General features: G+C 36.9%; 2 protein-coding genes across 2 annotated transcripts; one reads left to right on the forward strand and one right to left on the reverse strand.

Annotated features, from left to right (window-relative positions):
- Positions 1-1,039: 1,039 nt before the first annotated feature.
- On the forward strand, positions 1,040-11,670 carry LOC106136793 (solute carrier family 22 member 6). Its single transcript, XM_013337440.2, has 11 exons — positions 1,040-1,215; positions 1,781-1,942; positions 2,353-2,515; positions 5,112-5,233; positions 5,617-5,855; positions 6,175-6,302; positions 6,938-7,064; positions 7,518-7,613; positions 8,675-8,865; positions 9,467-9,594; positions 10,336-11,670. The coding sequence occupies exons 1-11, from the start codon at positions 1,155-1,157 to the stop codon at positions 10,428-10,430; spliced, it is 1,512 nt and encodes a 503-aa protein (XP_013192894.1). The 5' UTR covers positions 1,040-1,154; the 3' UTR covers positions 10,431-11,670.
- Positions 10,726-23,533, reverse strand: LOC106136792 (arabinose-proton symporter). The gene is made up of 12 exons (XM_013337439.2): positions 23,311-23,533; positions 20,247-20,408; positions 18,535-18,697; positions 17,184-17,305; positions 16,097-16,236; positions 15,603-15,707; positions 14,849-14,973; positions 14,215-14,341; positions 13,514-13,609; positions 12,652-12,842; positions 11,993-12,120; positions 10,726-10,866 (listed from the first exon to the last, which is right to left on the reverse strand). Exons 1-12 carry the CDS (start codon positions 23,372-23,374, stop codon positions 10,763-10,765), a joined length of 1,527 nt encoding a protein of 508 aa, XP_013192893.1. The 5' UTR covers positions 23,375-23,533; the 3' UTR covers positions 10,726-10,762.
- Positions 23,534-25,452: the final 1,919 nt, after the last annotated feature.

Below are 25,452 nucleotides of genomic sequence, written 5' to 3' on the forward strand. Positions count from 1 at the left end.
AGGGAAAAAAAGCTTTTAAAAATTAGGGATGATTCTTTTAGGCGATGGGCTACCAACCTGTCACTATTTGAATTTCAATTCTATCATGAAGTCAAACCGCTGAACGTGACCTATCAATCATCAAGACTGCTGGCTCTGTATATCATGCAAGGGATATAGACGTGATTATATGTATGTATGTGTGTAGAAAGAAGACGAATATAGCTAATTATAAATAGATTTTGTAAGATGAATGATGTTCTGAAAATGATTACAAAAAATTATATGTAGACGTTCGGGACCTTTACCAAGTAAATTGAATCTGAACATCCTTTGTAATATTATGTATTAAAAATTTAATTCAAACAGCTTTAGTATCCAGTAAAGATTATTAGCGATAAATAATAATTTAATACTTTACACACGACGGGATCATATAATTTTATAATTTAACAATCCTTCGAGATATCTCTTTGACAGTAATTTAATAGGGTTCCGTAAAAAATCGTGTTACCAAGCATATTTTGTGTGTTTGTTTGTAACATGGCCCCAGCTGTGAAAAATATTGATGTTTGACGTTACTTGACTATGAGGGATGTACTTAAAATATCATTACCAAATATTATATTAATTACTACGAGTCTTTCTTTGTTTTTGTTTTTTTTATTGCGTGCGCAGATTTACTTGCACTAGCATCTAGGTCATAACTGAAAATCAGCGTATTGCTCTATAGCAATAACTTCGTTGAGTTGTGACCTTTTAGTATTGCTGCAATAATTAACTTGTATTCCATATGAAATTGTAAATTGTGTGTTGCAAATCAAATAAATGAATTATCTATCTATCTATCTACTTACTTACTTGACTATTAGGGATGTACTTAAAATATCATAACCAAATATTATTTTCATTACTTACTTACAGTATAACTATTGATTAACCTAGGAAATCGATAATGCAATTTGGTTGATAAACGTTAAGTATTATATAATTATACGGAATCCTCCGTGTATGAGTACGATTTGCACTTGGCCGAATTCAACAAAAAACTTGAATCATCACTGTTCAACAAGAAATATACACAAACTAATAAATCGATAACACCTTACAAGGAACAACAAATGACAATTCTTGTTATGAATGTTGAAATAATAAAGTGATTTAAAAAAAATACCATGGCATTGAGTTTAAAAGATGGTAAAGTTTTGCCGTTTGAAACCGCTCTGGACCAAGCTGGTGAGTTTCTTTGTCTTCCTCAGATTATAGCCTCGATTGATCGCATAATATATGGCTCTGTCTACCCCGCAAGGGATATAGACGTAACGATATGTGGTAGCATGGACTACTAAATACTTAACTAAGTACTTTCCTTAGAATTTTTGTTTCTCACGATAATCTGAAAAAGATGGCTTATAAACGTGGGATTCCTCTTATCAATATACAACTGGACGTGCCTTTCTGTTTTTTCAAGACAATTGGTTCTGTCAGCCTTGTAAAGGATTTAGATGTCACTATGTGTATGCACGTTGTTCATGGCCACTCTGTTCTCATTATTTTTTTCTTTATAAGACTGTACAGGGTCAAAATATTTTACGCGTAAGTATATTAAAATAATATAAATGGAACTATTAGAACCTTAAGTTAGATTATTCTTTTTTTTAATTCTTCCCCTTTAGGATGAGAAATCAAACTAACTTTGGTGTCTTTATATTTAGATGACAGAGTAGATCTACTCAATTCTAAATTTTTTATTGCACTTCAAATAACATGTGATTCTTTGTAATCTGATTCTGAATTCCAGGTTTCGGCTGCTACAGCTACATCCTCACAGCCCTGGCGGGTCTGATCACAGTCTCCTTCATGTGGATTTCCACCAGCGTCTCCATCGTCATCCCAGCGAGCGCCTGTGAGCTGGAAACCAACAGCGGTCAACAAGGGCTGATGGCTGCGGCGCCTGTTGTTGGTGAGAACAATAAACTTTTCGGATCTAAATATCCTGGTTGCGTCTAGAAATAAAAACCCAGTATATCTTCTCTTTATCTCATTTATGGATGTTCCCTGTTGCATCTGTGGCGACATCTATACGCCACACGTCACAACATCCAATCACACAAAACAGTCAATCATCACGAAAAAAATTGAAGCGTTCAACCAATAGCAGCGAAGAATCTAAATCGCGCAAACAAAGATTTATTTATTTCATGGATTGGAGCACAAATAAACCTCCGACTCAATATCGAGCCGCGGTTCCCCAGGTATAACACCTAGCCTGGCGGAAGATCTTCCCTTTGGTGGCGGTTGAGCCGAAACAATGACTAAATATATATACACATACATATATATATATTTTTTAATTTTTTTATATTTTTTCAGGATCAGTGGTCGGTGCTGTAATGTGGGGCTACCTGGCAGACACCCGTGGTCGGCGCAAGATGTTGATGCTGTCTCTCCTCCTGGGCGCCACGGTGAACGCCATCGCCAGCATTTCGGTCAACTGGATCATGTTGATGATCCTCCAATTCCTAGCCACTGTCATGTGAGTTAACTTTTGTCTTATTTTCAATTAATTCGATGCAAGGCCTGTTTAGAAGAAGGGGAGAGTCTTTGATACAAATGGTGAAAATCTAAGACCATATCTTGAAAGAACAATGGCAGACGCCCATACATAAAAATAGTTGAATCTAACCGGCAGCGTCTTAGCATCAAAAATACCTTAAAATATTGTCCGGCACTTACTGAATAAATCTCTTAAAGATATTCGTCTTAAGAAAGCCGGAAAAAAAAGATTTTTCGATTTGAACTTTTAGATTTTTTGAGGTTATCTGTCATTGTCAACTGTCAATAACAAATACTGGAGGATAGGATACTTGTCTTCTATCAGTACCTACGAATCTAGTTTTTTGTAATGAAAATATCTTCGACTAAAGATTATAAGAATGTTTTAGTTAGTACTTAATCAATAATTCTATTTAGACGAATCTGGCAAATTGTTCCATACAGCGTGTACTAATACATGTGCGTAAAATGCCGAGGAACGACTACGCTCTGCGTCCCCTTTACGCAACATTACTTCTTACTATAACAAGCCTTACTTGAACCGTCATCAATCCTTCTTATTTGTAATTCAAGTGACTCAAACCAACAATTATCTTAACGGGAGTCGAACCCACGGCAATCACAAAACAAAAGACTGCTAGAAACTGAGGGAGTCAAATAAGAACTGAGATTCTTATCTCAGTTCTATCTCAGTTCTTACTTAGGGTATTTTTTAAATAAGACATTTCCATATTTTTATCTTTTTTTATTCTTCCTCATCATCTTATCTTATAATTATACGATCTAAGAACTCAGCTGGTGCAGTTATATTGTTTTCATGTCTGGCCCATCCTAAATACCATACCACAGTCATAACATGAGCACAACATCAATTAGCACACCGGATTCGAGTATTTCTATGACGAAATGCCATGTTCATTGATCCAAAACGGCAACAAATTCAAAATCCAAGAAGCGATGGCACAGTCAAACAATTAGGAGGCAAAATCGAAATCCTTAAAGCAAGCACAGGTCACACAAAGAAATATCAGAGTCCATAGGCAATCCAAGTCGAAGAAATGAATAAAAACAACACATAAAACAATTCCAAACACAACCGACACAAAAAGCACGGGGGCATTTGTGATTGACAGACAGCGACCTTTGAGTGTTGTCATTACAATAAAATCAAACAGCTCGGCAAAAATAGTTTACAGGCATTTTAAAAATGCATAAAAACAGAATTATTTTTGACTAAGTAGGTAAGTAGTATATACTTTTTTAATTATTGAATGATTACAAGTATCCAATTAGTTAAAGAAATAGTTTATATTCGTAGTCGCTAAAATAAAACCAGACGAATTTTATTGGGTGGTAACACCATAGTGTACGAAAAATAAGAAAGTACAGGAAATCAAGTTAGATTTTTATTAAATGTGTTGTTTTTTCTGCGGGTTTAATAAAAATTGAGTTATTTACGTAAATAAATAAAAAAATATTTTAATAAGTTGTACCTAAGTAACATTTTTAGACGCTAATTTTATTTTCAACTATTTTTCTGCCATTGTTCTTTATTAGGTCCGTATTCAGGGAACATGATACGAGTGAATAATGCATGCGTATAATAGAACCCTTAGTAAGTAAAATAGGCTTGACTTTGAGGTAGACTTTTAATCAATTCCTCACCCGTTCAATCTTATACTCAAGAGGTCTCTAATCTAGTTAAATGCATTTAAAATAAATCGTACCACTTCAATTTACTGTAGTATGCTGCTTGCACATAAAATGTATAAGCCAGATAGAGAAAAAATGAACTGACCTTAACATTAAAATTTCCTTTAAAAAGGTCAATGTGCTTCCGTGCCGGCTTTTCGTATAATCTTTTATCTTATCATCACTAGTCGCCTACAGAACATAATAAAAAAATTAAATTTGCTGTAAATTTGGAATATTATAATATTTATTATGCCATATAACATTTATATCTTTATCATTACATTTTATCAGTCCCCTGACACGCCTACAACTTGTGCGAAAGAGGCTTCTGTCAACAAACTGAAACATCAGCTTACTCATTTGTTTGTCTGAATTGAATCTGTCTTGAGGTCATATCAATTGTCATACGTTGTGGTTACTACCGCAACATTATGCTGAGAGGAAGCCTTTTTGATATTCACAAAAACGAACAAATTGTAAAATCCTGTTACTTAGTATAGTTAAGTTTGTGATATCAAATGAAATATTTTTCTTTCTTTCTTTCTTTCTATATCAAAACAAAAGTTATTACATTTAGGTACATCGTGTTCCATCTGAATTTTAAATTAAACCCAACTTAGTTTTTGGACTTGCACATTTTGTGGCCTGAATTAATGTTATCCTATGATGTATGAGCATTTTTAGTATTCAAAAATCAGACTTATCTATAACTACTTACAACTCGAAAAACAATTATGGGCATTGGGTTTCAGACTTGTTTATTCCTTGGGACGGGTACGTAAGTTAGTGTAATACCTCATCCATTCGTACACTCACGCTCAATTGACTAATTGAAGTATCTGCTATGATATCTTGAATGGTCAAACTGTCCAAATTTCTAGGGTAGCGGGTCAGTTCGCAGTCTCCATGACCTTGCTGAGTGAGAGTGTCCCGATGGCCAAGAGGAACGTCTTGGTCTTACTAGTCACCAGTATCTTTATGTTGTCCCAAGGTCTAATGGCTGGTAAGCAAGTAGAATTAGCTTCAATGTTATATCCAGAAGGAATAGATATATATGTACGAGTAATTTTTATTCTGACTTACTAAGGTCATGGTCTTGTCTTTTCAAAACACGACCTGCTATTGTGTTGGCCATTGGCTATGCCTATAACAAATTATCAACATTTTTAAATCTGTAGTTAGTGGGTTACTTTTTATCAAGACTTCGGAAAAATTTTGAAAAAGATCTCATTTTTATTTACCTCTAACAGAGCAAGAATCAGAAAGTGCGGGATTTCTACCGCAGCTTCTGATGCAGCAACAAATATATTATCTGGACATTGTTTCAATTGAGGTTACATTTGATAAGCAACCAATCAATAAGTACCTTCTCTTATATTGTTTCAGCAATATCTATTCCAATAATTCCACTAACATTTTCGTACCACCTCCCCGCTCTTGGGATTTATTGGAACTCCTGGCGGACGGTTATGCTGGTCTACTCCATTCCCTGCCTCGTGTGCCTCCTCTGGTTATTCTTCATGAAGGAAAGCCCCAAGTATGTGCTGGTACAGGGCGATGAAGACAGTGCAATCAGGATATTGAATCACATTTATAGGATCAATAGACGTGGGAAGGACCTTGGTGTAAGTTCTATTGTAATTTTTTTAGCCCGATTCTTTATTTTTCTGTCCGCGGATTTAGTTCTATAATATGTTTAAACTCAATGCTCATCCTATTCTTTAATGAGACTTACTTTAACCGTTTCGCCTCGAGCATGATATTGAATCACACCTAGGTTTAAAATCAAAGACTTATGGACGAGAAAGAAAATCTGTTAAAAGTTGTTCTACTTAATTGGCGACCTCAATTTTATCTTATATGTACTCTTGGAATCTTTTGGAACACCTTACGAAAATTCCTTTTAATGAAACTTTAGTAATTAAAGTTATTCACAATTTTCAGATATCAGGACTAATTCGACCAGAAGGCGAAGAAACCTCGATATCAACAAAGAAACAAATAAAGCCGCTGTTTCAAATGCCGCTTGTGAAGCCAGTGCTGATATTGACCACACTACTTATTTTCCAGCTGTAAGTTACTTCAATATAAATATAAACCTATCATTTGTATCTTTTTGTTAAATAGAAAACCGTAAAGCCGGATTTACATTACGAAATTAGTTGCATGACATTTGTTTTACAAAAACTATGCGCATACTCGTAGCATGAAACTACTCCAGTTTCACAAAAGTAATGCATGTTTTGTAAAACTGAACGTTTACACGTGCAATTACTGGTCAAATTAGTTATATCAAAGTAATTTCAAGCCACTAATTTCGTAATGTAAATCCGGCTTAATAGTTTTCATTTTTGCCATGATGACTTGAGAATATATAGGAAGGTGATTTTTTAAATAAAGAGCGTAGCAAGGAAATCTATATAACGCATAATATTATACATTTTACTTAGAAACCATGATACAATAAAGGCTTAATTATTATCTTTAAACGTGTATGAATGAAGTGAAGCGCCTGAATTCTTTTTCATGGGTAAGTACGAGTAGCAATTAAGCAAGTAAGTAGCATCAAGTAGCAATAAGTGGGTAAGTATCGTCAACCAGCAATTAAAAATCTCTACCATAGGTATTTGCTCACCTCCAGAAAATCGAATCATATAAAATTAGTATAAGGTATATCCTGAGGTTGTATTGCGATAATTATTCTCAGAAACGGCCCATTCTTGATTTGGCTGCCAAGGATCGCGAACCAGTTCACCAGTATCCTGCAGTCTGGAGATGCTGCCGACCTCACTCTCTGCAAGATCATAGACCTCAGTCTTAATACTCCGGACGATGTGAGACAACTCATTATACCTCTAATTCCTACCAGATCTATTTCCTACTGCGAAGCAAAGGCCCTCCATGTTTCTGGAAACGATTTCATTCAGAAGAATTTTGTGGAAAGATGTAGTCTCTGCCTACGCCTCCGGGGAAAAGGCGTGATGTTATGTATGTATGAATTTTGTGACCACGTGATCACTATTTGTCAGGATCATCTTGTCATCTTCCTCTAAAGTCTGCCTCCGCCTAGAGTGGCTGTTTCGTACTTAAGACTGCATGTATGAGATGAAAGTTATAGGAGTATTTAACAAATAAACCTATGAAATTATTAAGATATGGCTCAAATAAGAAGCTGAAATTGAAATTAGTTTATTGTATTTCTATTCCATTTCCATTTTTTGTAATTTGATTATAGGATCGATTTGGTCAGAAAGTGCTAGGTTTTGACAAATAATCCTTTTTAACAGCCTGACGTCGTACCTTGCTCGCTCAACGAGACCGCTTTGATGCTGGTGCTAATCGTGGGAGCCCTGCAATGTGGTACCAACGTGTTTGTTAGTCTCGTAAGTAAAATCAATGTTTTCTTTATTGCAAGAATCTGGATTGTGACTTTGTATCGTCTGGTTCGTGATACAGACAATGACTAGTTTATCACTTTTCCTATTCTATTCGTGTCATTAGATAATTTATCCACTATTTAGATTATTAGTTGATCGTGTCATAGGCTAATTCTGGCCTTCAATTCACGAAGGACGTGACCAGTAGGATGTCCAGAAAAATCTAAGTTTTGAAACATGCTGATGGGAGATACTTATCACTTTGTCTGTACAAGACTGCCTTGATAAAAACCTGAGTAAAAGAATCTATTGACATTAAATACATACATATAATCACGTTTATATCCCTTGCAGGGAATATAGAGTCAATAGTCTTGAAAATGAGAAGAAACGTTATGATAATGATAGTGGAAATGAGAGCGTTAAGGAGTATGTTGGGTGTGAAATTGAGTGACCGGATAAGGAACAGCGTGATAAGGGAATGTGGTGATGTGAAAGAAGATGTAGTTACAGGAATAGAAAAGGGTATGTTGAGATGGTTCGGTCATGTGGAGAGGATGAATGAAAACAAGTTGACTAAGCAGATATACAAGGAGAGTGTGGAGGGAAAGGTCGTAGTGGGAAGACCTAGACGAACGTATCTTGATCAAATTAAGGACGTCCTGGTAAAGGGTCAGGTCAAAAGTACCCGAAACCGCCGAGCTTGCATGAAGAGAGTTATGAATGTGGATGAAGCGAAGGAAATATGCAGAGATCGTGGCAAGTGGAAAGAGGTAGTCTCTGCCTACCCCTCCGGGAAAGAGTTGTGATTTTATGTATGTATGTATGTATGTAGTCTTGAAAAGACTGATCAGCCACGTTCAGCTGTTTGGCTTAATGATTTGAGATTCAAATAGAAACAGTTTGCTAGCCCATCGCCTAGATAAGAAGAACACCAAGTTTATAAGCCTATCTATTAGTCGCCTTTTAAATCATCCATGGGAACAAGAGGTGGAGTTGTCCCATTCCTTTTTTAAACATTAAATATGTCTTTATTTATCATTCATTAATTTCTGCTCCTCTTTCAGGTAATAGACAAAGTGGGGCGTCGTAACATGGTGATGATAGTGACGTCCGTGTGCGGTCTCTCCGGGATCCTGGTGAACTTGATGCCCAACGCGATTGCCAGCGGCACCTTCTTCGTCATCAACCTGGTCGGTCAGATCACCCTGGGGTTGTACACGGCTATTGCTGTCTCGCTTGTACCAACACAACTCAGGTAACGCTGTCTCGTCGGTGTGTGTGTAGATTGGCTAAAATTTGTTTTTGTCTCACTTCTTATTCGATGATTAAAAATTTAACTGGCCTTTTTTATATTGTATATTACCAGGTGTTAGCTACAAACCTTGGAGTCTAAAGGTAGCAAATGACGTGACTAATATTGTAGTCGGCTGACTCCTTGGGAATTTTGATTAATTTCTAAAGTCATACATGAGAACCTGCCGTGCCGTGTGGTTCCCGGCACCAATACAAAAAAGAATAGTACCACTCCATCTCTTTTCCACGAATGTCGTAAAAGGCGACTAAGGGATAGGCTTACAAACTTGAGATTATTTTTTTTAGGCGATAGGCTGGCAACCTGTCGCTATTTGAATCTCAATTCTATCATTAAGCCAAACAGCTGAACGTGGCCTATCAGTCTTTTGAAGACTGTTGGCTCTGTCTACCTCGCAAGGGATATAGACGTGATTGTATATAGGTATGTATGTATTAGAACAAATCTACCTACCGAAGTTTACTTTCTTATATACCTATGTGAAAAATATAAATTTTCTTAAACTTTTATTAAAATTATTAACATACTTAATATTCGAATTCAGGGCCATGGCCATCGCTCTCGCGATCACCGCCGACCGTCTCTGCTCGTTCGCCAGCATTCAGATCCTCAACTTCTTGCTGGAGAACCATTGTGAAGTGGGATTCTACGTCTACTCAGCAATCTTCGCCTGTTTGTATACCTTCTTTATTTAATTTAACCCCCTATGACGGCTTCTCTCGTGGTACATACTTAGCATAATATAACAGCCGAAGAAAATGTACCTTTTTACCGGTGTAAGAATTTTCATATTCGATTAAGTACTTCCGAAGATCAGCCGTTTCGAAAAAAACTATATGTACCAGTAATATTAAGAAGATTTACATTGTGGTCTTCTTTCAGCCATGGTCTAGCAACCCTGTCAAAAGTGATAAATAACTAAATAATACACGGGACAAATTACACAGATTGAGTTAGCCTCGAAGTAAGTTCGAGACTTGTGTTACGAGATACTAAGTCAACGATGCTACATTTTTATAATAAATACTTTTATAGATAAACATCCAAGACCCAGCTCAATCGAAAAAAGAACCCGGGACCTCCGGTGTCACAGACAAGCGTATTACCGTTGCGCCACAGAGGCCGTCAAAACGTGGGACGTGATAGTGGTGTCGTGGCGACGATGCAACAGTAACTGTCATAATTCAAATGGCTTCTAACTCTGCCGTGGATTTCTCATCTTCGCGTATTCCTAATTGCATCCTACAAGTACATCCTACTTTCGGGCTTTTGACAACTTTTCGGAAATTTTGAGTCCACGCTTGATGGTGGAGTATCATACTGAGATAAATGTTGTTCCAGATTATGAGTACAATTACACACCATAAAAGAAGATAAAAGAATACTTGGTATTCAAATATTTCTTTGTTACAGCTTCAGCTTTGATTGCAGCTCTACTTCCAGATGACAGAATTCGGAAACGGAAACCTGAACCGCTGGAAACGAATATCAGTATTTCTAAGTTGTGAATACTATTCTCTGTTTTAGAAGTACGGAGATAAAGAAGACTGTTGAGAAATCAATTTCTAATTTAAGTTAAAACTACTTTAATTATTATCATATAAATATCTACATACCTATTAGGTATATTTAAATTTATTTTTAGTGACGTAAAATATAAATATCTTTTTACAGTAATTATGTCTATTTCGTTTTTATGAATGAAAATAAAGATATCCAACTGGAAATTATGGGCATCAATAAAAAAAAAAGAGATTTTTTTTGTCAAATATAAATAATGTAATAATCTAATAGGCACTTAACATTACAATTAATTAAACATCTAATGATATAACTATCGTCATTTCACGCGATCTTCGCTATCTGGACTCTCAATTGCTTTCTTCTGCATCTGTTTCCGAAGCAGTCGATCGTCAGGTAGGAACGACGCCACTATTGCTGATGCTGCATAGAAAGAAGAATTAAAAGCCATGGTAATCATTTCATAAGGCAGGTGTGCTTTTTGTTGCCATCTTGGTACCAAATAAGTTTTCATATAAACATAAATAGTGAACATACATACATATTGTCACGTCTATATCCCTTGTGAGATAGACAGAGCCAACAGCCGTGAAAAGACTGAAAGGCCACTTCAGCTCTATGGCTTTATGATGGAATTGAGATTCAAAGAGGTACAGGTTGCTTGCCCATCGCCTATTAGAGGTATCCCAACTTTAAAAGCCTATCCCTTAAATAGAGAACCTTTGAAATGAAAAGTGAATAGAAAGTAACATTTAGTGGCTGTAAGATGTCAATAATTAGAGAACGTTCCAAAAAAGTCGTATTCTTGGTCATAATTCTCTCGTTCTGATCCTACCTGGTTGCCGATAGTCAATCTCAGGTCTACTTTCAGTTGTTTTCTTTCTAGAATACAATCGTGAGAAGATCCTGGGCAAAACTCCAACATGATAACGGCGAATTGTCAGTGGATGAGACAATACAGTAATAATACAGTATACAATAAAACTTACTATTTTCTTGTTACTATGTAAATTTCTATGCAATAAAGATATTACAAACAAACAAACAAACAGGTTTGAAATGAGTTAAATTTGACACATAAAGGTCAGAAAGCGGAGATCAGGATCTCGGGGTGTGTCATATGATTAATTATCTATGAGTTTCAATTTAATTGTCAAGAGAGATAGGCTAACAGTTTGTAACGGACATACAATAAATCAGTTGTGATGGCGTCATCATGCAACCGAAGTTCGAATGTGTTTTATTTCATAAATTCCTATATGAAACACGGGGTCAGGACCCCGAAGCATAGCGGCGGACGATGCAACTGGGCAGTACAAGTTTTAAAACAGAGGGGTTAGTGCGAGTTCAACTCGGTCAAATGCGTCGATCAAGCAAACGCGAACGTATGGAGCGTTGAACGTATGTTAACGTTGCATTAGTGTCATCGCGTTACCAATAGATGGCGCTGATCAAATCACATACAAATTCGCGTTTACTTGCTCGAAGCGTTTGAACGAGTAAAACTCGCACTAACAACTCAGGAAAAGGTTTACGTTAATTTACTCACATGCCAATATAGAGGCATACACGTAGAAGCCGACTTCGCAGTTGTTGATGAGCAGAAAGTTGAGGATCTGGATGGAAGCGAAGCTGAACACTCTGCCGCCTGTCATCGTCAGGGACACTGCCAGCGCTCTGCAATGAAATGCAATGGTCTTTTTAAAAATCTACGGATTTGCTGCTTTTTAGGTAATGCAGTTAGCGTTTGCGACAACGCCTCAAGAACTTGTATTGTTTGTGAGTAAATGTGCAATAATTGATTAAATACTTGGACAGTACATACATACAATCACGCCTTTTTCTTGGGGGGTAAGCAGAGACTACATATTTCCACTTGCCACGGTCTCTGCATACTTCTCTACCCCTCCGTGAAAGAGGCGTGATTTTATGTATGTATGTATTATATGGAGAGGCAACCGATCCATAGAACGGCCAGGGTAAAGTGGAAGGCTCTCGACCGCGCGGGAGGTCACCCATGCGATGGACCGACCAAATAAAGTCTGTGATTGGCGGTTCACTTAACGAGTGCAGCAGGATGACTTCCAGCAGGGAGAAATGGCGGGACATCGTAAGGCGCACATTGGCGCCCGCCTCCAACACTACATGATGACCACGACCACTCTGTCAAGAGTGACACGACTAAGAAGAAGAAGATGTATGTATTACCTTAAATTGGTCGGGAACAGAGCCACGCTGATGGCTGTGTACAACCCCAAGACCATCATGGCCATGAGGTACAGTCCGAACAGGATCAAGCTGGCCATAGCGTTGGGCACCAAGTTGACGAGGATCCCGCAGGTTCCGCAGAAGGCTGTGATCGCCATTGCTGTGTTCCTACGACCGACCCGATCCACTAACTGTTCAGGGAAATCAGAATTTATCAGAAAAATATAAACAGAAGAATGGTGAGTGATTATAGAAAGAGGTTTCAAACCAGCGATGATACGCTATGTTGGCTCTGATAGGGTTGAAAAGAATTATTCGCAGTTGTTCTAAGAGTTCAGAGCAAAGGGAAAAAGTCATAACAATTAGTAAAAGAATCCCAAGATACGTCAAAAATTCAGGACTTTATCTAGGTTTTAAAGTGTCACTGATTCTGAAATGACTTGGGGCATTATTCCTGAGCATATAGCTAAAAGCTGAGTGAATTCATCATGTTATTGAAAATTAATGTGTCACATGATATCTCTAGCCGTCTTGGGCCTGAAAAATGCAATCGGGAATCGAACATGCTAAATATGTTAATAAAAATAAAATTAGAATACATACATTAATACAAATCGTCACGTCTATATCCCATGCGGGGTAGACAGAGCCAACAGTCTTGAAGACTGAATGGAAATAGAATTGAGACTCAAATAGTGACAGATTGCTAGCCCATCGCCTTAAAGAACAGTCCCAAGTTTATAAGCCTATACATTAGTCGCCTTTTACGACATCCATGGGAAAGAGATGGAGTGGTCCTATTCTTTTTTGTATTGGTGCCGGGAACCACACGGCACTTAAAATTAGAATAATGAATACTTACAACGCTGACTATCAAGTTAAAGACTGACTGAAGAGCTCCTACTACCAATACTATTAGCAAAGCGGTGACGTTCAGCGCGCACGGAGTAGCGTCAGGCTGAAAGAAAAATGAAATACTGAATCTTGGACAATTAAAATTTTGCAGCAAAACCCGCGATGAATGGGCGTTAACTTATGAGCCGTTAATATTATGAGTTACACAAACTTGTACTTGATTGTCCGTCTTAATTTTGAGTGTGTGATAATTACATGGTGTTTACTTTAACTAAACATTTGTATCTTAATAGGAGATCGGAAGTCGCATCTATACTAATATTATAAAGCTGAAGAGTTTGTTTGTTTGTTGGTTTGAAGCGCTAATCTCAGGAACTACTGGTTCGAATTGAATTTGGTTTTTGTGTTGAATAGACTATTTATCGAGGAAGGTTTTAGACTTTATAACATCACACTGCAGCTTTTAGGAGCGAAGAAATAATGGAAAATGTAAAAAAAAAAGGGGGAAAATTATTCATCCTTGAGGGCTTCAATGATGCCCTAAATCACTATTCCACGCGGACAAATTCGCGGGCTCAGCTAGTTAATAGATAAATGTATTTAACAGATTGTCTTTTATAGTTGCCACTGTTTTCCATTACTGTAATATAATTTTTTCGTCACTCATCAACTCATCACGAACATCAGAACATAAAGGAGGTCACTTACATCTGAAACAGTATCCAATTCAGTGTTGATAATGCCACAGATGGTCAGGTCGGTGCCCTCCCCGGTCTCCAGCAAACTGACATATTGGTTCGCAATCGTCGGCAACCACACGCCAAATGCTGTGATTCTGTAAATTAAACTTTACGTCAAATTGCTACTAGGTGTATTTTTTAATTTTATATTATGTTTATACTCTCAATTCTATCATAAAGCCAAACAGCTGAACGTGGCCTATCAGTCTTTTCAAGACTGTTGACTGTGTCTACCCCGCAAGGGATATAGATGTGATTATATGTACTTATGTATGTGTTTATACTTATGGATAAAGACAACATTTGAAAAATATTCGGCCAAGCATGATTCAAATAAAGCAAAGTAGTACCTAAGTGGATCGTATTTTAAGTTCTTCGTTCTTGATGTTACTGATAATTGCTTCTATTTAGAGAGGATAATTTCTGCTTATGACCACGTTCCAAGACTAAGGAATTCAGGATAACACGAAAAGAGTCACATTTATTGGCCATAAATCTATTAAACAAGGGAATCTTACTCATCTTGAATCATGTTAGTTGCATTATGTTTTACTTCCGTAAATAACGTAAATAAAGAAAATAAAAGAGAGAAAAACCCTTACTGGTGGAAAATAGATAGAGTGGTCATGATAAGCGTGTACTTCAGCAGGGGCATCTTGAAGAGAGGTACCACCTGGGCCTTGGCTGAAGACTCGTCCGACTTTGTTTCAGCAATTATTCCCTTCACCTGAAATAGTTCAACACTCATTTTCAATACAATTCAATACAGAATCTGCAGCATTCGTAACTATAGATGGATAAACTCTTTGCACCATAATATTAAAACATACAAAACAGCATAGACAGACATGGTAAGTACAAAGGCGGACTTATTGCTTATCTAACTATCGCCTGAATTAAAAATAAAGTCAGAGACGAATGAAGTAAACTGAAAGAAAAGCATTGTACTTGGAAACCGAATATATATGATTATCACTAATATATTTTTGATGCAGGCTCGACCGCCACCAAAGGGAAGATCTTCCGCCAGGCTAGGTGTTATGCCTGGGGAACCGCGCGACAGACGATGTTGTGTCGGAGGTTGTATATATGCTCCAATCCATGAAATCTTTGCTTGCGCGATTTAAGTATTTCGCTGTTTTTGACTGATAGCGTCGCGTGATTTTATTTTTTATTTTTGTGACTTGTGACGTATAGATTTTGCCAAAGAGATTATTTTATTAAAAACACACACAGTTGATCGTGGCTTTACCTTACCTGTTGGCTCTGCCTTACCCGTATAAAGAATCACGTCACGTTATATTAGAAATACTCTATGAGATAAGAAAAAGTACTGATGATTAAGAAGTTACCCACCTGCAATTCTTCTGAGGCGTGCCTGTTGTTTATCTTGTATATAACGTTCAATATCCTGAGGGTCTCCGCTTCATCACCCTTAGCTAGTGTATATTTGGGGCTTTCCTGTAAAGTTATTAATATCAAAATTAACTATTTAGCCTAAGCAAATAAACAGAGGCAAAAATCTTGTCTCCTTTCCAAAAATCCTTTCAAAGTTGTAATTAAAGAATAATATCAAGGACTAGATATCTGACTACATTAGATAATAGGTAAGTCAGGCTTTACAATGAGCTTACAATTACCAGCAATGCCGTTTGACCAGCTGCCTTATTTTCAGGAAATAAAAAAAAAAAAAATTTTTTGGCATTGGCAACATGCTCTATGATAGACGGTACTTTTCACCAGACAGATTAGCCGAATTTAGCGAATTGTACCTTAAAACTTGTTAAATACGAAACATAATCTCACCCAGTTTCGCCTGGGCATTGTTGGAGTAGCCAAACAGTTATTACCTGCATAAAGAACAGCCATAAAGCACAGAGTACACTGGGCGCGCAGTAGACCAGCATCAGGGTCCTCCAGGAGTTCCACGTGATGCCCAAACCAGAGAGCGAGTATGAGAAGGTCAGTGGAATTATGGGTATCGCCAGCACTGAAATAGATAAGCGGAGGAGTGTAACCTTTTTTTTTTATTTATTTCATTTGTTGTCACTCTAAGTTGCTATTTGATGCATCTTCAAGCCAGGTTGCTAGTGTTTTATGCAATGTGATGACGCAAATGGTTTATTCTATATTCATATTTATATTATATTATATTAAATTGAATTTTAAGACACATCTTTATTTAAATAATTGAGGTAGCCTTCTGGTTTGATTGCCATTTGATGCATTTCAAACCAGTTGGCTAATGCTTTGCTTGTTTGAAATTCACAAATGGTTTATGATTTGTTTATATATATTATAATGTATTATAGGGTTCATGTTTGCACCCCATCATTAGGTAACCTCTTTAAGGTCTTTTCAAGACTGTTGACTCTGTCTACCCAACAAGGGATATAGTCGTGACCATATATATGTATGTATATATTAGGTAACCTGCACATGGCTCATGTTCCCCAAAGGTTGTGCAGATCAGACGGAAGTCGCTTCTTGTAAAACCTGATCAAAACCAGAATTGTGGTCAAAGACGTTTGTTTGTTTGTTTATGATATCTTTATTGTGCAAACGAAAGAACACAAAAAAAAACAGTAAATTTGTAAGACAAAATATATAAAGGCGGACTTATTCCATTTACGGATCTCTTTCAGTCAACCATTGAATAATTAAGAAGAGAGATATTTGAATAGGGCTGAAATACATACAAGAAGTAAGTACGTAGATGACGTAACCCAGGCGCTTCTTTAAAGAATGTCAGTTATCACCCGGACTAACGCGTAAACGTTAATCAGTTAAACGTTAGTCAGTCAGTCAGTCCGGAAGACTTAGATAAATTAATCGGATATAAATAGTTGGTGGAGATATAGTTAATAAAGATGTGCATACACGGTATACCTACAGAGTTAGTGCATATGACCATAATAAGTGAACAACAGTGCCCACCTGCCATTATACCCTGGGCAAGCAAGAAGATGCTGGTGACTAGCAAAACGACCAGGTTCCTCTTAGCCATTGGCACGCTCTCGCTTAGGATTGTCATCGATATGGTGTACTGGCCTGATGACCTGGAATGAAATACATACATACATACATAAAATCACGCCTCTTTCCCGGAGTGGTAGGCAGAGACTACCTCTTTCCATTTGCCACGATCTCTGCATATTTCCTTCACTTCATCCACATTCATTCAACATTCTTCTTCTTCGTCGTTACCTTTTCCCACTTTCATTCATTCATTCATTCAACATTATAATTACCTATTTCTTTCCTGGAATGAAATAGGTAATTATAATGTTAAATAAATATCGTCCAGGCATTACACGAAGCGACTCCTGTCTGAACTTCATGGTCTAGTTATAAGGGGAACCTTACTTAGGTCATGTGTGTTGCAATAGGTGGAAGTGTTGCTGATAGGGTTAAAGGAAAAATTATCTAACCCAAATCTTTGTCTTTAAAACCAGTTAAAACCAAACAACATATCTAATATCAATACATATGGGTAAGCCAAACACAATATGTAAAACTTTTTAATCCATCATAATATTGTCATAATGTACTTTAGGTTTAGGACTCCATTTCTAAAGGCGGCAAACTATAAAAGCTTTCTGGGAATACCAAAACTGGGAATAAAAAATGAGAATGATATACCAAATTGAAATAAAAGACATGTGCGTTGACGAAAGCGTGATACAATCGTTCAATAATCATTTAAATCAAAGTTCACATATCTTTACATAAACAATTGTATATTGATAACAACTCTGACATATCTTTATCAAACGCGGAATAACTCTACTCGTATAAAGTAACTGATATAAGCCACCACGTGTGAAAAATATGCATAATTATGATTATGATTAAGTATATGATAAGTGGCATTGTTCTGATTTATTTTCAAACATTTAATCCTTTGCGTCAAACTCACGTCAAACATTTTGTTATCAGCTAAATTAATAATTAAATACAGAGATTGTGTTTATGAAAGTGGCTGCATAATATATTTTTGTCGGTCATAAGGTAGGAATAGCTTTGCATTTCAAGAAATGGCATTTTTGATAACTTCTGCTAGAAGATTAATCTATGCACTTCTTATATTACCGATGGGCTGGCAACCTGGCCTTTCAGTCTTTTCGAGACTGTTGTCTCTGTCTACCTCGTAAGGGGAAAAGACGTAATAATATGACACTGATGGCGTAGGTATATCTTAACGGTCTGTTTAAAGATTGCACATCACCTCACATAGTTCCGTGGCATTTGTAGCCCAATAAATGTTGCCAATTTATAGAAAACTTACAATAAAGAAGCGATGAACTGCAATATCAATAACATGATCCAGTTGACAGAGATACTAGCCACAGCATTCACTCCTGCGCCGCTCAGCAACGACACGAAAAGCATGCTGCGACGGCCCTTCCTGTCTGCGAGGTAGCCCCACAAGATGGCGCCGATTATAGTTCCTGTAAACATAATTTTCGATTGAATATTATGGAACAAAACGGCCGAAAATTAACAATATCTATTTATTTATTCTAAAATAACAAACAGCTATAAATATGTATGTACTAGAGGCCGCCCGCGACTTCGTCCGCATGGAAACCCTATCAATCCCGCGGGAACTCTGGGATAAAAAGTAGCCTATGTGTTATTCTGGGTCTTCAGCTACCTACATACCAAATTTCATGGTAATCGGTTCAGTAGTTTTTGCGTGAAAGAGTAACAAACATCCATACATCCATACAAACTTTCGCCTTTATAATAGTAGTAGGATTAGTATGTATGTATTAGATTATAAAATAAATCAAATAGAGTAATGTGCACAATTTATGTTACTGATATAAACCTGGGATTGTTTTAGGCGATGGGCTAGCAACCTGTCACTATTCGAATCTTAATTCTCTCATCAAGTCAAAGTGCTGAACGTGGCCTAATCAGTCTTTTCAAGATTATTGGCTTTGTCTATCTCGCAAGAGACATAGACGTGACTCCATATGTAGCAAATTTCACAATTTTTGTGTTCTGTAATCACCTAAGTAATGCCAAATCCCCTGGGTGGTCCCGGCACCAATATAAAAAAGAATAGGAACACTCCATCTCATTTCCCATGGATGTCGTAACAGGCGACTAAGGGATAGGCTTTTAAATTTGGGATTCTTAATTTAGGCGATGGGCTGTCAACCTGTCACTGTTTGAGTCTCAATTCTATCATAAAGCCAAACAGCTGAACGTGGCCTGTCAGTCTCTTCAGGACTGTTGGCCCTGTCTACCCCGCAAGGGATATAGACGTGATTATATGTATGTATATATGATCAGGTAGATAAGGCATTGACACTGGTCCGAGTACCAAACAGGTTGTTATAACCAAGTTCAATCAAATTTACATTTATAACGCGTTTTAGTGAAGTCCGCTGTATAATTCGTTTCAAGATTTCACAATAGACGATTACCCAACTGAAGGTTGTATGATTATGAATTAATACCAAAGATAACAGTAGGTTAAATGCTATTTAACTGCCCTTTAAATTCAATTTTAATGCATTTTTGCGTTACATATTCACAACTAACCTCGCTTTTATAGAAAAATCTAATTAATTACTCATGCATATAGTCACGTCTATTGCCCTTGCGGTGTTAACAGAGTCAACAGTCTCGAAAAGACTGAAAGGTCATGTTAAGCTGTATTTAATTACTAATCCCACGAGAATACGGCAGATCCTTAATTCTTTACTTTCTTATCATCATAACATCCTTATTCATATATTTTTTAAATCTAGATCTAGTATCTGTCTTTGTTACTTGACGTCCTGTGAAACTGCTGCAGTGTAGTTCGTTCCCCCGCATCTTCTACAGATGCGCTTCGAAAGCGATAGTAGATTCGACGTCCATAAGCGATATCTTATTACCTAATTTTGAAGATAAATCTATTTCTATTTTTTATAGGGAGTCTCGGTAATATTTTTAATACTTAGTTGGTATATCTTCTTAAATACTAAAATGAGATATAGTTACCTATAATAGGTGCCGAGGCCAGTAACCCCTGCTGGGCGGCCGTGGTTTCCAGCTCACAAGCGCTGGACGGCACAATAATGGTGCTGCCGTAGACAATGCAGGCGAAGGATATGATGACCAGACCAGCTAGACTCGTGAGAAGCAGGTTGTATAATCCGAAACCTGGAAACACGGAATATAAAGAATAAAGAAAGAAGATTCTTAAGGTGCCGTGTGGTTCCTGGTAGAGTTGCCACGAATAGTGAATTGGCCGAATACCGAATACCGAATATTCGGCAACGCGGTCGGCCGAAGCGCCGAATATTCGGCCGCCGAATATTTGGCACGAAATACATCCCTAAAATCTTTCCACTGCATTTATTCTGCTTTCGTGCTTCTTTTGCCATACCCAAATTTCACTCCCATACATTAATGTCGGGACCAACACGCCCTTATGCACAGCCAGTCGAGCCTTTTTGGATAGTTTCTGACTGCTCATAAAGGCATGCAAAGCTCCATTCACCATGTTCCCCGCGTTCACTCTCCTTTCAATATCACTACACTTGCCATCTGATGTAAACTTTGATCCTAGATATACAAACTCTATCACTTGCTCAACTTTAAAAAAAAATAAACGATTGAAAATGATAGGACTATTGAAATACATGACAGTTTCTGAAACTGCTTTGAGGAAGTCGCAACAGATAATATGCGAAATGCTAATTATGAGGTGGACGTGGAGAAGAGTGCTGTGGCAAACCAGTTAGATTTTTATTTGAAAACAGTTCGCTTAGATCGGAAGGCCGACCCTTACAAGTGGTGGTTCGCAAACGAAAAACAATTCCCAAACCTTTCGAAATTTGCTAAAGTTTATCTTTCTTCTCCTGGAAGTAGCGTGTAAAGTGAAAGGTTATACGTATTTTTCAAGGATAAAATGTATTCCATTTTATGCCCAGGATAATAAGGTATAATTATACCAAGTTTCATCGAAATCGAACCGTTAGTTTTCACGTGATGCCTGAACATACAGACAGACAGATAGACAAAAAAATTTTTAATCACTTATTGGGGTTTGGTATCAATCCAGTAACACCCCCTGTTATTTATTTTTTCAATGTTTTCAATGTACAGAATTGACCCTTCTACAGATTTATTATATGTATAGATAACTTACCACTGGTCAATTGTAATTACTAAAGTATTGTAATTTGGAAATAGATACATAATTTAACGTAATATACGTGTCTTTTTTACATGATTTGGTATTCGGTATTCGGCCGAATAGTACCTATTATTCGGCCGAATACCGAATAGCATAAAAAGTGGCCGAATAGGCCGAATACCGAATAATTGCCGAATATTCGTGGCATCTCTAGTTCCTGGCACCAATACAAAAAAGAATAGGACCACTCCATCTCTTTCCCATGGATGTCGTAAAAGGCGACTAAGGGATAGGCTTACAAACTTAGGATTCCTTATTAGGCGATGGGCTAGCAACCTGTCACTATTTGAATCTCAATTCTATCATTAAGCCAAATAGCTAAACGTGGCCATTCAGTCTTTTCAAGACTGTTGGCTCTGTCTACCCCGCTAGGGATATAGACGTGACCATATGTACATATGTATGTATGTATTCTTAAGGAATTACTCTAGGTTATACATACATACATATAGTCACGTCTATATCCCTTGCGAGGTAGAGTGAACATTCTTGAAAATACTGAAGACCACGTTAGGCGCATGGTTTTATAATGGAATTGAGATTCAAATAGCGATAGGTAGCTAGCCCATCGCCTACAAGAGGAATCCCATATTTTTAAGCCTATCCCTTAGTCGCCTCTTACGACATCAATGGGAAAGATATAGAGTTATAAGTACCGGAAACCACACGGCACTAGTAAAATAAAATGATGTAGACATTTGATAATTAAGGCGTCTTGGAAATTGTCACGAGAGCGGGAAAAAATGGTAAGAAAAACGTTACGATTTTTGTTGTTAAGCATTCAAAGCTGTATCATTATTATGATTTATCAATAGATTATTTTTCAGATAATATAACGGTGATTAATTCTAATCTAAAAATAAATACTTGAAAGGAAAGCGTGACTGACTGATCTACAATCACATTTTAATCAAAGAACGGGTCAGCTGAAATTTTAATAGAGATCTTTATCTCTATCCGTGTTTGTCATAATGCCGTGTGGTTCCTGGTACTTAAAAATAACTTACATACATACATACATATGGTCACGTCTATATCCCTTGCGGGGTAGACAGAGCCAACAGTCTTGAAAAGACTAAATGGCCATGTTCAACTATTTGGCTTAATGATAGAATTGCGATTCAAATAGTGACAGGTTGCTAGCCCATCCCAAGTTTATGAGCCTATCCCTTAGTCGCCTTTTACGACATCCATGGTATGTTAATGAGTACCGGGGAGCCAGAAGACATCATGGTAGAATACTCTGCGATCCTATGACGCCTTCAAATTGACAGGATACGAACGCCGGAGCGGTTTTAGGAGCGGTAGGCTGGCATACTAGGTGCTTGGAGTCCTACACTCTCCCGGGTGAAGAAACCAGTGTAACCGGCTCTTCACCCGGGGGGTGTTCCGTACGAAGATTAATTAATTGATAAATTAAATCAAAATTGTTTTTTTTTATAAGTAAAATAATTATCAGTCATTATTATTGTAATTGACTACATTTTCAATACTCACCGAGTTGCTATGATACGAACGAAATTATACATACCACTTGTATCTAATATATTTAAACGAGCAATTCTTCTATATACATATATATCAGGATCTCGGAAACGGCTCCAACGATTTTCATGAAAGTTACAGATTAGGGGCTTTTCGGCTCAAGGAATCGATTTATCAAGGTCCTAGGTTCGAGAAAAGCTCGGTTCTCAAGATATATAAACATTTCAAAAACCGCGTTTTAAGAAACTATATCAGCGCCATCTCTGGTTGACCAGCAACAGCAGGTACCAACCAGGTACTTATATTTATGACTCATAGTTGGCAAATAAACGTTTGAATTTGAAAGATTTGACCTACGATACCAGAAAAAAAGGGTACCTGTTTTGTCTATAGCTGTTTCAAAAGGCACCTTCTCACCATCATTTTCACCTACAGCAGACATTTTGATAAATCACTATAATTATTAATAACTGTTTATACCTAATATCTAATTTTTTTTTTATTATTTACACTCAGTCTTTTTTTTTTGTTTTAATAAATTTATTACACAGATGCGCATCACTCCATGTTTGTGAGGCGTTTGAGCAAATATCTACATTTATAATGCGATTATGAATTAATTACTACTAATAAATATTCATGCAGTCCCGTCTGTGTGTTTACAAACTTTATCTGTCGTCACGTGCGAATGTATCTACGAGAGTAATTATATTGTAGTCTTTTTTAATCGCAACTTCTCCCGCGTGAATTTAGCGCCAGCTAGAAAAAGCAATAAGACTGTTGGCTCTGTCTACCCCACAAGGGATAAAGACGTGACCATATGAATGTATGTAGAAAAAGCAAGGAATTAAACTGCACCTACAAAAAGCGTCGAATCTAGCGCCACCTACAAAGGACTACAGCTTTTGCGCAAATTCCAAGGAAACTATATTTTTACCGGGAAAAAAGTACCTCCAGTCTCAAAAGTATAGTACTTATATACGAAATATTCAAAGAAGATTAATTTAATATTAAACAAATAATTTAAACTTACTTTCGCATTTGGAATATAAGTTGGGGTTAGGATGCAATAACAAAAAAATACTTAGGACCTTGAGTCCTGTATTTTCCGGTTGCGTCTTTCCGGGGGCCCAGGGTCCACCTTTGAGCTCTATGTAGGATTAAGTAAACGCATACATACACATACATTATAACCACGTCTTCCTTACGGGGTAGACATAGCCCGCAATCTCGAAAAAGCTGAAAGACCACGGTCAGCTGTATTACTTAGTGATGGAATTCAGATATTCTTGAATATAAGATTATTAATTTAATTATTTACAATTCATATAACTACTAGTTGTTGCCCGCAGCTTCGCCTGCGATAATTTTATTTTTTCGCTATTTATTTTTTCGTGATACGCCTCCTCGTGATAGTTGCGAAATGGACAGCTTCCTGTTAATATTTTTGCATATATACATACATATGGTCACATCTATATCCCTTGCGGGGTAGACAGAGCCAACTGTCGTGAAAAGACTGGATGGCCACATTCAGCTATTTGGCTTAATGATAGAATTGAGAGTCAAATAGTGACAGGTTGCTAGCCCATCACCTAAAAAAGAATCTCAAGTTTGTAAGCGTAGGTATCCTTTAGTCGCCTCTTACGACACCAGGGAAAGAGATGGAGTGGTCCTATTCTTTTTTGTATTGGGGCCGGGAACCACACGGTAATTATTGCAAAGTACCTAAATATTGTTGTCAAATACAAAAGATTTCATATGTTACGATAATTGTGACAATTTTTTACTAGTATATATATGAAGAGAGTTATGAATGTGAATAAAGCGAGCGAAGTATGCAGGGATCGTGGCAAGTAGAAAGATGCCTCTGCCTACCCCTCCGGGAAAAAGGCGTACCGGTCTACCTACTCACTGTTCATGATTAATAATTAATTAAATAATGTTCAAATAAAAATGAAAGACAAATGTTTTCCTCGTATTGTTGATAAACATTTTGCACTTACTCATTAATTAATATTAATGATAAACAGGAGTGATTAATTTTGATTCAATGATAAAACAATGTATGATTTTAATGATGTTGGCAGATAACTACGCTAAACATTTTTTCAAAAGAAAGTTGATATATCTAGTTCTTGGATTATACATTTCTTATGGCAATTGTTAAGTTCGTTAAAATCAGAATAATATCACTATTATAGAATAGTGGAAGCCGTCCGCGACTTCGTCCGCGTGGAAACACTATCATAACGTAACAATCAATCCCGCGGGAACTCCGGGATGAAAAGTAGTCTATGCATTATTCCGAGTCTTCAGCTGCCTATATACCAAATTTCATCGTAATCGATTCAGTAGTATTTGCGTGAAAGAGTAACAAACATACATGCAAACTTTCGCATTTATAATATTAGCAAGATGGTAACCGTATGATCATAAAACACGTATCCCCAAAATATAAATAACACAATCATGATGCATAAACATTTTAATGAGAATACATTAAAATTAAAAATATTT

Source organism: Amyelois transitella, chromosome 10, assembly GCF_032362555.1.
Source record: "Amyelois transitella isolate CPQ chromosome 10, ilAmyTran1.1, whole genome shotgun sequence".
Taxonomy (NCBI): Eukaryota; Metazoa; Arthropoda; class Insecta; order Lepidoptera; family Pyralidae; genus Amyelois; species Amyelois transitella.